Raw genomic sequence first — 12,818 nt, 5'->3', positions numbered from 1 at the left:
CTTTTTGAGGTTTTGCTTTTGTCATTAAAAAATTAAATCTTGTTACCACTGTAAAAGATCAATTAGTACTGTCCAAAAGCTTCATAAAAGTAAGTGAAATGAACTGAAAGCACTACTTTGCCAGGCAGTAGTTATATGGTACAAATGTAAAAATGACATATTCCAGCAATCAGCAAATTTAAAGTGTCAGTCACTTCAATATGACACAATAGGATTTTTGCAAACCTAGCTTCAAATCAGAACCCTAAGATCAATTTACCAAAAAAATAGATTTAAATAAAGGAATTTCAAAGAATGCAGTTCAATTTTGTTCTTGCAGGTGGATGCCAATAAGATAACTCTAAACCCATGCAAAAGCCTCAGTGAATCTGCCTGACCATGTACGCAGCTGAGAGCCTCACAACACTCGTGCCTCGCTGTGCATGCTGAACCTCAAGCCTGGATTGTCCCTGACAATGCAGATGAATGGTCCCATCAAGTTCACTGGAACTGGTCTCATTTAGGAAGTGAAGCACACAAACATTTTGCAGCGTTTTGGCCCTAGTGTACACATAAAAATCACACAGCTATAACATTTTTCACTTGAAGGCATTGCAGAACATTTCCCTCCAATGCCCTATGGAATTTTATACTGGAAGATCAAGCACGTGTAGCACAAAATGTGGATTAAGTGTAAGTAGAGGGCAAGTAGGTACTGCAACAGAAACATTTTTGCAGCTTTAACTGTGTGTGGTAAGACTAAAATAGTCACCATTCTACACTGATCAGGCAGACAACTGCAACTCAACACCTTAAAAGCAAGTGACATCCTGCAACCTGCAACAAGGAAACAGACTGCTGCATCTCACAACTGGCCAGACAAAGCCAACAGGGGTTAGGGGCGGGTCACACACACGCTGTACTTTGGAATACATTCTCCAGAGACTAAAGCACGCTCAAGAAAATTAAAGCCAGCCAGGATTTACATTTTTCCCTAAACAATTTTTCTCGGGAAATGACAATTTGTTACATCCCTACCAACCTACCAACACCACTGGATAAATCAGTCTTTATGAAGGTTCCCCTGAGCTGTGCCATTGCCACACTTCTACGGATTGCGTCCAAATCCTTTCAATATTATGCAAATACAGTGTGTTTATTAACTGCCCTTACTCGGGGACCTTTGCAACACTCGGTACCCAGCGGCTCATCGCCACCGCTGCCAGCCGGGCGGCCTTACCTGGGGAGTCATGGTGGAGGGGTCCGGCTGCTCCGTGCCACCGCCCTCCTTGGCGGCACCTTGCGCGGCCTCCGGTGGGGCAGCGGCGGGCGGGGGCAGGGACGTCTGGGGCGGGGGGAAATGAGCCTGCGATGGCTTCACCGGGGGAGGGATGGAGGGGGCCAGGGCGGGCTGGGAAGGAGAGGCCTGGGAGGAGAGCAGGTAGGGCTGGGCATGTGCCATGTAGCCCTGGGCAGGAGGCGGCAGGTAGGGCTGGGAGGCGGTGGCCGTCGGGGGCTCCAGGTAGGAGGGCGGGGGCTCGGAGAAGGAGGGGGGCGGCTGGGAGGGCTGCGCCCGGGGCAGGTAGGGCTGGAGCGGCGGGGACTGGGCGGGGGGCGGCTGGGCGGGGGGCAGGTAAGGCTCGGTCTGGGGCGGCGGCAGGTAGGGCTGGGCGGGGGGCAGGTAGGGCTGGGCGCCGGGCTGCGGGGACTGCGGCGGCGAGGACAGCTCCATGTCCATGGGCACCGGCTCGGCGGGCACCGGCTCGCCCCAGTCGCCGTGCCCGCCCGGCGGCTCCTGCCCGTCACGGTCCCGGGCCGCGGGGGGCGGCTTGCGCGGCGGCGGCTCACGGTGGCCGTACTGCTTCTGGTAGCTGCGGACCGGCGGCGGCACCGGCGGCACCGGCGGCTGCTGCTGCCAGTCGGTGAAGGAGCCGGGCAGCGGCGGCGGTGGCAGCCCCGGCGGGGGCGGGCCTGGCGGCGGCGGGGGACCCAAGAGTACGGACTGCAGCTGCTTCTGGTGCATCTGCTGGAGCTGCTGCAGCTGGGCCAGGTGCTGCTCCTGCAGGCTCAGGAACCCCGAGGAACCGGCGGGCGGCGGCGCGGCGGCGGGGGGCGCGGGCCCCGGCGGCGGGTAGCTGGGGAGCGGCATCGGCGGAACGGCGGGAGGCGGCACGCTGGGGGGAGGGATGGGCAGCGGCGGGGGCGGGATGGAGGTGGGGGGCGGCGGGTAGTGCCCGGCCGCCCCGTACAAGCCCCAGGCCGGGTACATGGCGGAGCGCGGAGCGGACACAGGCCGCGGCGGCGGGCGGCGCACGGCGCCTGCGCGGTGAGGCCCCACCCCCGCCGGGCAGTCGAGCGTGAGCGCCGCGCCAGAGCGCCCCGCTGGGCGGGTGGCAGCGCCGCCTGGCGGACAGCTGCCTGCAGCGCGGGGCCGAGGCGAGTCCGGAGCGACAGACAGACAGACAGACAGACAGACAGACAGACATATCGTGCCCGCCCCGCTCCCCGGGGCAGGAGGCGGGACGGGGCTGGCCACACACGGGAGCCGCTGCGGGCCCGGCGCCGGGGCTTCCGTTGTGTGTACGGTGCCGCCAGGCGCTCCGCAAGCTAGGCTGTGTATAGCGGGCCCGGCGCTCCCGAGGGCCGTGCTGTCCCTGGGGCGGCGATGTAGGTGCCCTCGGTTTGAAGCACGAGTTAAACATACAAATTTGTTCTGCGGGCACTTAGCAATGACTTATGCAGAGTGCTGAACGCCTGTGGCAGGGCAGAGGAGTGTGTGTGTGTGTGTGTGTGTGTGTGTGTGTGTGAATTCCAGTAGCTGGGCAGTGGAGCCTGGCGGCTGCGATTCCGCAGCGCAGCACCCCGGCGGTGCCTCCGCTCCGTCTCCTCTGCAAGCACAAGAATCCTGAGCAATTTTTGTTATGTTCAGTCTCTAGTGCATGCCTGCTGAATCAAGGATCCCTGGCCAGTGGAGAAAGGTGTGGAGGAAAGGTCCTAAGACTTTTCAGTCAGGAGAAATATCAAGAAAATCACATTGTTAGGTAGAGAAGATTTATCCTCTCTGGTGGAAAAGCTAGACTTTATGTTCATTTGTTGTTAAATTTCAGGAAATCCATAGAGGAGATACACCATGAATCTGCAAGAAAATATTTGACTAAATTCAACTGAGATGCAAATCTTTAAGAAAACTATCTTAATTTAATACTTCTAGAACTGCCTTTTCTATTCTTTAGTATCCCTTCTTTTCATTTAGATGTGATTATTGTTCCTTTTCTGTTTAGGATGGTCTGTTTAGATTTCTCTTGCAGTGAATATGACTTTCAGATAGCATTTGTATTTTTAGCATCTACTGTTCATTATATACCTATACTTAGCATTTATATACCTGAGTTCTATGGGCCAGTTTGCTTGCTAAGTTTTTGAAACCCTGTCCTTCCAATATAGGGAATTTCTGTTGCAAACATCCTTTAATTTATCCTCCTGATCTATTCACTCTACGTGAGTTCTCTTGTGATCAGCTTACTAACAGTTATTTCCTGCAGGCAGGTCTCTTCTACTATTTTTGCTGTTTGTTGTAGTTACTCAATATTGTCAAGAGACTTGTTACTTCCCTTATGAGGGAATATGTGTACCTAAACACTTTCAGGGCAATTGCTTTCCAGCCTACATTGTGGAAGCCAAAATGTAACATCCAAATAACGTGACAGATGCTTTTTCAATATTCAAATTGGTTTGGGTTGCAGTACAGTTGATTCACACCAGACAAGATAAACTACTTTACCCAATCTACCAAAAAAGCAACCCTCTTAAGTTCACATTATACCCTCTGATTCTTCTATTCAGAATATGTTATTTTTATTCTTTTATTCTGTTCAGTCTGTAACATTAATGGGTGTCAATATGTTGGTTTGAGCTAATTTTTTAAAAATAGCTCATGTTCTTCCTGCTTGTAAACACTATTATACCACATTTTGTTACCTCTCAATTAACCAGTGTCATATCTTGGATCAGCAGCTTAAATTTCTTCATCTAGTATGGCTGTAGTAATCTTAAACCTTCTGGTGGCTCCAGAAAGGAATAGAAATTATTTTCTACCATTCTTTGCATATATTCAGATTTTCTTTATGTGGTGCTCCTGTATGTTCTCTGTCTTCTGAAGCTATGGGAACCTGCTACAGCAGGAGACAGGACATTAGCAGGGAGGCTGAATTCCCTAATTACTAAGAAACACTGTAAGCATCTGATATCTAAGTCCTGTGCAGGTTTAAACCAACTACCAGAGTTGAGTCAGGAAGGAATTTCTCTTCTGGTTTGGACTGACAGAGTTCTGTATTTGTAGGAACATCAAAATATTCTAGTTTACCAAAGTCCTTCCTGTGACAATGATCTTTCCTCCTCTGACACACTGTAACTTGGATTGGACGCTCGGATGCCATTGTGTGTGTGGAGTAAACATTTTCCTCTGAACCTGTTTGCTACACAGGTTGTATGGCATTGCAGAGAAGTACCTGATCATTCAGGTGGTCCTTTCCTGTCTTATTTATCTTCTGACCAGGCTCTTTGAGTTAATAGCCAAGCTTTTTGTCTTACCAATTATACTCAATTAATGAAAATTTCCTGATGGGTGTGCTCACTGCCAATACTTTCTTCTGCTCATCCTCCAACCCTCCTAACACATCTTTAGCAATTGCCTTATACCTATTCCAGATTCCTCCTCCTTTTACTAAAACAAGGCAGAGTAAAAAGAATAAAAGATTTCAGTAAACGAGCACATTTGGTTTGATGCCTACCCACTGTTTGTGCTAAATACATATATTTTCATGAAGTCCCTGCAAAAGGCATTCTGCTGGCAGGTATATGTTCCCCAAATTCATCAGGCTGCTATGCCTTTGACCTCTTCTGCGCCAGAGAGACTGTTTTCAAATGTTACCCTAAGTGTCCATTCCTTTCTTCTTTCTTCTCCAGTCCCCTTCCATTTAGATTAATTCAAATGAATTAATTTGCACTGGAACAATTCTAGTTAACTACTGTCTCAAAGAAGTCTTTCAAAACTAGAATTATTCTGAAAAGCAATTTACAGAGATCTAATACTACAACTGTTTCTCAGTCCTCACTTGACTAAACATGAGCTTCAATTGTTCACGACAATACTTTATCATTAGCTTAAAGAAATATGGATTGGATTGAGAGAACAAAACTAAGGATATTATTTTTGAAACGTATGTACTATATACTAACTGTAAAATCTCTCCACTTTTGGCTACTTTCCTCCTGGCTAGACGTGGAGAAAATTAATTTTGATTGTAATAGCCTGGAAGGGGCTAAATTTTCAAAGTGTCAGTATGCTGTTATTTCAGGGATGTTTAATAGGTGAGCCTGCAACAAGCAAAGAGATAGCATGAGAGGAAGGTCTGATGTGTTCCCCAAGTTTCCTGCAGTATGGTGCAGTCAAGGAAGTTTCCTTTCTGTAGAGGTATGGTGCTAGTCAAGGAAGTTACCGGGATGTCAGAGCATTTCCCAGAGACAGAAAATTATCTTCACTGCCTGCTGTTCAGCATACAGACAGCTAAGTTTAGCTATTATAGAATTGTTAAGGTTGGAGAAGACCTCCAAGGTCAGAGTCCAACCATCAACACAGCACTGCCTAATCCACCACTAAATCATGTCTCTAAGCACCACATCCACACTTTAACACTTCAGCCAGTGATTCTACCACTTCCCTAGGCAGCCTGCTCCAATGTTTGACCACCTTTTCAGTGAAGCATTTTTTCCCAATATCCAGTCTTCACATGGCACAACTTGAGGCCATTTCCTCTCATCCTGTCACCTGTTATCTGGGAGAAGAGACTGATGCCTGTCGTGGACAACTTTTATGAAAAATCCTTTCCTTAGGTTTTTTTCCTCCTGAGAAGCTGAGAGGCCTCAGGAACAAAATGTAAACAATGATTATCTGCTGCTGTGGAATGCAACAGGTAGATCTGTGATTGGTCTCATGTGGTTGTTTGTAATTAATGGCAAATCACAGCCCAGCTGGCTTGGACACAGAGCCTGAGCCACAAACCTTTGTTATCATTCTTTTTTTTTCCTATTCTTAGCTAGCCTTCTGATGAAACCTTTTCTTCTATTCTTTTAGTATAGTTTTAATGTAATATATATATCACAAAATAATAAATCAAGCCTTCTGAAACATGGAGTCAGATCCTTCGTCTCTTCCCTCATCCAAGAACCCCTGTGAACACCATCACAGATGGCCACCTGGCTACACCCTCCTTTCTGGTAGTTGTAGTGATAATGTCTCCCCTGAGCCTTCTTTTCTCCAGACTAAGCGCCAGCTCCCTCAGTTGCTTCTCATCAGACTTGTGCTCCAGGCCCTTCCCCAGCTCCACTGCCCTTCTTTGGACATGCTCCAGCACCTCAATGTCTTGTCTTGTGATGAGGGACCCAGAACTAAACACAGGACTCAAGGTGCAGCCTCACCAGCACCAAGTACAGAGGGAGGATCGCCTCCTAGTCCTGCTGGCCACATTATTTCTGATACAGGCAAGGATGCTGTTGGCCTTTGTGGCCACCTCTACAGCCAAACCAGTGTAAGGGACTGCAGGATAAAGCTCTTAAGGTTTGGAAATTTTCTTAATTATAGCAAGAATATAAATTGTAATATATGGTAGAGATAATTCATGCTATATATGTGTGTATAAAATATTGTGAAACTCCAAAGTTATGTCTTTTGACCACTCTGGCTAGGGGCAGTCTCATTCCTATTCGACTAGTTCCCGGACAACATCAAGATAATATCATGCCTGTTAACCTGTTGATGTATGAATGGGACTGTCCTGGGCTATGATTGTCGACGATGGTTGGAATGTCTCAGCTACTCACAAGATCTGTGCCTGAGATGATTACATCTGCTATGCTCAGAACTGGTATCACTCTATTACATGTGAATACAAACTCTGCCTGGATGCTCAGACATTTCGGACTCGTCTTTGTTCCTGCACATGTATGGAACCAGTTCTACATGTGAAGAGATACAAAGAAAACGTGCGGTCATCCCTGCCTCAGGCAGAACAAACTGTATATAAGCTGGCTGCTGGAAGCACTCAGCACCCTGGGGACCCGCTGTCACTTTGTCAGTGGACCCTAGTTCACTGACACCTGGGGCTGACGCTGTCTTGGCTGTGGTGGTTCTTTTTCAAAATTCTATTTTTTTGTTATCGATCCGATAAATCTTTGTTAAATTTTTCATAAATTTGGCTACCGATTTGATCATTTATAACATAAATTTTCAGTCTTCTCCTGTTCTACAGATCCAGCATTTTGGCCAGGAAGTGTGCTTTGGCATGTTGGCTCCTGGTGACCCTCTCCTCACCACACAGCAGAGATTGAAGAGCAAATTATATTGCTAAAAATGAAGGAATAATGGAGGAGATATGAGAATGCTGAGTTACGGCTTTGAAATACTTTTTCCCCTACATTTCTTCATGTGGTTTAATAATTTCTTTTCCCTCCCTCCCTGACCACTTCCTTCCCTGCAGCAAATTCTGCAGGTCTCTGGAAGACTCTTTATCTGCAACTATTGTTATTATTCCTCCACAACGACCGTGCTCCCAGCCCACAATAATACCTTTGCCCATTAGACACTTTCTTTCTTTGTCCCTGATAAATAACAAAAGTGATAAGGCTTTGAGGTGTATAGGACCCAAACAAATAGGAGTGAAAGATTTGTCTCCACCCAACCCTGCCCTGCCCTCCACCACTCTAAATGTAAGGAAAGGACTGGGCTGCCAGCTAACCAAGGACAGAAAGAGCAGTCTGAGAGGACACTTAAACTTCATTCACTGTGCAGTTGAATAAAAGCCTATCAATTCTGAATTAAAATCCAGACTGCTTGTCCAGAGTAAACCACCAACTGGTGCAGATCTGATGTCTTTTCTGCAGAATGCAGATTCTGATTTGACTGAACAGGTGTGAGGTAGCTTCCCAAAGGAATACCTGTCCCAGGTATACTCCAGGTGCAGCAGTAAGAAACTTAAAATCTCTTGTGGTTTCATTCTCAGTCAGAGTTACGTCATCAATATTTAATTCAGAATGCTGAAATCATGTTTTCCAACAGTCCTGATGCAGAGCTAGGCACCTTCTTGGTTGTGCTGCCCTCTGTTTCCCATATGCTTCTCCCAGCTGTAGGTAATCAAACCAAGGCAGAGGACGGATGAATAAAACCAGACTCTTCAAAATAGCTTTTTCTTAGAAAAACAAGGTTAAGAAGTCAGTTTGGTGTTATCCACAGTCCTATGAGCAGAGTTCCAACAAAAGAAGAAAGGAGGAGGGTAGAATCAGAAGGACCCTTGTCCTGGCTCACAGTCTGGGCATTGATGGCTTGACTGGACAGGTTAGAATCGAGGCGCTCCATAATCATCTGGCATCCTCTCAATATTGTACCTGAGAAAGAAGGAAAACTTATGAAAACAACCTACTCTACACTGCTCCCCTCCCCACTGTGGTGGTGTGTCTACCCCCTCTTCCTCCTCAGGGCTGCACTACCACCTCAGGGATCCCTGCTAGGCCTTGACCTTTGAGTAATGAGTTAGGTGGTGAAGCATCCCTTGAGCATACCAGGAAGCCTTGCATGATTAAGGTCAGAGAACAGCACTGACTGCACTGGGAACTCCTGTTGCTGGTCTATGGTGAAGGATGAGATTGCCAGTCATCCTCTGACAATCCTATCTAAGTCATGGCCTGAGTGATGGACCAATGTTACCAGAGTTTTGGAAATTCTAGTAGTTACCAATCTGGATTATAGCCAAGGTGTAAAATTTATGCCTGACTAAAAGCAATCATCTTGTGACCCTATAAGCAGTCGTCTTAAGTGAGGCCCTTAGAGCTTTCCTGGACTGCCATGGGCTGCACCAGCACCTCTCTCTGAGCAGAAAGCCTCTTGGGCTCAAGGCTGAGATGGCTGAAGGACCATCACTCAAGCCCTGCCTGTTGAGAAATCAAGAGACATTCCATGTTTCTCACTGAAGCTGAGAGGAATTTTTAACTGGTACCTTTATACATTTACCTATACGTCTATGTCAGTGTGCAAGCATGTGAATTAGCTGAAATAATTTTACTGAGTATAGTATGAATATTGCTTCCTGAAAATATAATTAAGTCACTGTTATAATTGTAGTAAACCCTACTGAATCACTTTATAAATGTTAAATTAGTCAATGTTTAAGTGCTTCCAAAATCTAATTAAGACAGAGACTGTTGACCAAGTCTGAGACTAAGATTGGATGTAGCTGCACCTGGATTCCATCAGGAGTTTGGAAAGCAAGGCAATCCTTACAGAACCTTGTGACTCAATGGGAGGGTCATCCTTTGCATTTCTGGTCTCCATGCACAACATTCTAAAGTGATTTTAAGTCAATTTTCCTTTGTATGTTTCATCCATGTAATGATAGAATGAACCTTGCCATTAAACTCTGTTAAAGTCACACTGCTACAAGCTTATATTAAAAGCTGCTTTTGCTAGTGTACCTTTGACAGTGATTCTTCAAGTGAACTAAAGCATTCATTTGTGACACCCATGCAGCAACAGGCATACAGGTAAACTGAAGAGTCAATTGTTGCATTTCTATCTGCAGCTCAGATCCCCAGGAAGAAAATTACTACTTCCAAAAGTAAAAAGTCTTCATAAGGTTGCTGTTATTCTTCACCTTAAACTCAGCAATCAGACATCTCAAAAACAGAGAAGGAAAAAACCCTGAAGTTTTGTAAGATCTGATTTTAGAATTTAAGAGCAGATCACCACAGAAAATAAATGTTTAGACATTCAACTTATAATTCACAGAATCATTTAGATTGGAAAAGACCTCCAAGATCACAGAGTCCAGCCTTTGGCTGAATATCACCTTGAGAATTAGACCATGGCACTAAGTGCCATGTACAGTTATTTCCTGAACACCCCCAGGGATGGTGACTCCATCACCATCCTTGGCAGCCTTTTCCAAAAGTTTATGGCCACAGTGAATAAGAAGAAAAGGTGATTTGAGAGAAAAATATTTTGAGCCACATTCTAATTATAGATCAGTTAAAACTTTACATATCTATAGCAATCAAGCTCCTGATTTCCAACATGCTGCACTAGTATCCTTCTGAGTTGGTTTGGTTTTTAGTTAAGAAGCAAATTCAGTCTCTTAGCTGAGGGTACACAAAGCTACCAAACAGAATATGGAACAGGAATGGTTCTTTTCTTCAAGAGCCTGTAGAAAGCATTTACCTGGTAGTCCTGCTGCTGCTGGTAAGAAAAACTGATCTATGGAAACACTGGCCTTAAGGAAACCACTGCTTCAGGTAAAGACAAGTGAACATGTAGACTGCAATAAAAATGGGTCTGTGACCAGTCTCTTCCCAGCAGTAGCTGTACTTCAACTTCTTTGTAAACACCAGGCCCTTTACTGCAGCCTGCACTACAGACAATGAAGGAGAGAAGTACATGGTGACAGAGCCCCTGTCAGACAAGGATTGCATTGGGCAGAATTCCTCCCTGTCAGGTGGCCCTTACCTGTGCCTGGAAATATACATTATGGGCACTCCAGGGATTTTTCGTATTCTCCGCTTGAGCTCTTTATCCACTGTGGCCACAATGTAACATTTGTGCTGCAAAAAAACAGAAGGCAAGTCAGATTCAACACCAGTGAACCTCAGAAAGGAGTCATAGCTGACCAAACGTTCCTATTCAGTGAGCTCACTGAACACAAGGAGTCTGAGAGTCCTTAGCAAGGCATTACCAGGACTTGTACAGAATTCCACAGCAGACTAATAACATCCTTCTGCCCACCAAAATAGACTCAAGAAATCTCTGAAACTCTGTCCAGCCTTTCGAGCTGACAGCTTTCCCACCCTAAGTGCTTCCTGATGCTGTCCTATACAACAAGAATGCTCAGGGAGATAATACCTTGCATAAAATAAAGTTGTGTTAGAACTGAAAATGCTCCTTGGTGAGACTTTATAGTTACTCTGTGGGAAATTTAAGTCAGTCAATAATTAGGAGGGTTCAGGAATTTTTTGCAATGTTAGAACAGTATAGAAAATGTCAGGAGGGGAATACCTGAGTGACCCTCTGCACCAAGCAGTCGTCAGCGTAGGTTCCTTTGTGCATACATGGCAAGCGTTCAAACCGAGGGTCCTTGGCAATTCTGTGGGGACATAAAAAGCAGCATCACAGCAATCAGACCAGAGAGTACAGTAACACAGTACGGAGGAACAAGAACACCCCTTTCTGTGATATACAGAACATTGTTCTCAAAATAAGGGATGAAGGGATGGAGTAAATGGTAGACAAAGGTCAAGTGAAATGACCTGCAAAAAAAAATGCAATTTGTCTAGTTATTATAAGTATTTCTTAGTACCAAGTTCAGGACCCTGCAACAGCCTAACCACCCTCTAGTGCAGAAGCACCAGTCACAGCAAGTGTTTTTCATTTATTTATATTAAAGCATAAAGTTCTAGAAACAGAGAAGAACACTCTGCACCTACCTTAATGCCACACGGTACTTCTGTCCTAACTTCTCAATTTCACCCATTACACAATCTGTGATACATGGAATACCTAAATGCAAAAAAAAAGCCCACATTAAAACAAAGCAGTATTTATTCCCAGACCTCTACATACTGCCCACATGCCCCACAAAGATCATGGAACTCCATAATGTATTACTTACAGGGACAACTGATAATGTTGCAAGGTGATAAAATGTAGAGCCACCAAGTTTAACCATGCCATGGTAATTTTAGATTTTTAAGCTATTAGTACTCTACCTTTGCTGAGATTAGCATTTTAAAAATATTACTTGACTGAAACCAGAGACATTGCCAGGGTTACTACAGCTCCATGACTATAGCACATATTCTTTTTGCAATATTTCTGTAATTTTCAGCCAGTGGCATGAGGCTGACAAAGCACATTACGAGCACACTGGCACTGTATGGTCTGAAGAAGCTATGAGTGGTGCAGAAACTCACACTTGGCATAGAGACAGTCCATCATCGACTGCACTAGGTCCAGTTTGGCCTTGATGGAGAAGTTGATGAAGTTAGTGTCAACCAGGATGTGATAAGGGGGGCCCAGCTGTGTATTATATTGGAAGAACAAGCAAGAAGGATGCTGGGGCCTGCCATGAAGACAAAGAATTAAAATCAGTTAATTGTATTTAACATCACATCCAATCCTACAACTTGCATAGAATGAAAGAAGGGTAATGAGCAGAAAAACCCATCAGGCCTCCTGCTGTCTCCAAAGCACAATCCTTCGGTTTGGGGCACCACTTCTTCAGACAGTATCGCTCAGAAACACCCTCAGCTCCAGCCTGCAGCGTGGCCGGCCCTCCCTCCCTCCTTCCTTCCTTCTCTCCCTCTCCAGTGCCTCGGCAGCACTTACACCTCCCGCTCTTTGATGGCACTCGGGTCCTCCTTCTTCTTCACAGGGGCTTTTGCGCGATCCTTCTCTTTACTGCAAACAAACACAGGCATTACTGGGGTACAGGGATAAGGAAGAGCTACCGGCGGCCTAGAGACCTGGGCCGGGACCTCCTCCCGAGCAGGACACGAGGGCGCTCCGGGGCCCGGGCCCAGCCGCAGCCGCACTCACAGGCGCTCGTCCCGGAGGCTGATCATGCGCTTCATGACCGCGTACTTCCGCGCCTTCTTCTGCTTCCCCTGCAAGTACACGGACACACAGCCGCGATCAGCTAAGGAGAGACCCGATCCCAGCCGGAGCCCGCTCCCCAGCCCGCTCCCGGCTCACCATGTCGATCCTGCCGGTCCCGCCGCCGCCGTGTCCCTGGCGCGTCACC

General features: G+C 46.3%; 2 protein-coding genes across 7 annotated transcripts in view; both read right to left on the bottom strand.

The window, feature by feature from the left end:
• The window catches only part of YLPM1 (YLP motif containing 1), a 45,569-nt gene extending 43,315 nt beyond the window's left edge, over positions 1 to 2,254 (bottom strand). For all 6 annotated transcript variants that reach the window (XM_054515276.1, XM_054515277.1, XM_036384646.1 and 3 more), the window contains exon 1: positions 1,220 to 2,254. In XM_054515276.1, the coding sequence (XP_054371251.1) occupies positions 1,220 to 2,248 (1,029 nt within the window). In that variant the 5' untranslated portion in view covers positions 2,249 to 2,254. The remainder of the gene's footprint in view (positions 1 to 1,219) is intronic.
• A 5,538-nt stretch (positions 2,255 to 7,792) lies between these two features.
• On the bottom strand, positions 7,793 to 12,806 carry FCF1 (FCF1 rRNA-processing protein). Its single transcript, XM_036385113.1, has 8 exons — positions 12,770 to 12,806; positions 12,614 to 12,681; positions 12,404 to 12,475; positions 11,989 to 12,137; positions 11,503 to 11,575; positions 11,075 to 11,162; positions 10,529 to 10,623; positions 7,793 to 8,418 (listed from the first exon to the last, which is right to left on the bottom strand). The coding sequence occupies exons 1-8, from the start codon at positions 12,770 to 12,772 to the stop codon at positions 8,370 to 8,372; spliced, it is 597 nt and encodes a 198-aa protein (XP_036241006.1). The 5' UTR covers positions 12,773 to 12,806; the 3' UTR covers positions 7,793 to 8,369.
• Positions 12,807 to 12,818: the final 12 nt, after the last annotated feature.

This window comes from Molothrus ater, chromosome 6 (assembly GCF_012460135.2).
Source record: "Molothrus ater isolate BHLD 08-10-18 breed brown headed cowbird chromosome 6, BPBGC_Mater_1.1, whole genome shotgun sequence".
Classification (NCBI taxonomy): domain Eukaryota; kingdom Metazoa; phylum Chordata; class Aves; order Passeriformes; family Icteridae; genus Molothrus; species Molothrus ater.
This window is presented reverse-complemented; position numbering and strand designations above follow the sequence as displayed.

Bases quoted from the DNA above. Each gene is read 5' to 3' on its own strand.
- FCF1 (XM_036385113.1), bottom strand. The intron at 12,138-12,403 runs GTAAGTGCTGCC...TCTTCATGGCAG, and splicing joins GCCATCAAAGAGCGGGAGGT to GCCCCAGCATCCTTCTTGCT. The intron at 8,419-10,528 runs GTAAGGGCCACC...CTTCTTTCTCAG, and splicing joins ATGTATATTTCCAGGCACAG to GTACAATATTGAGAGGATGC.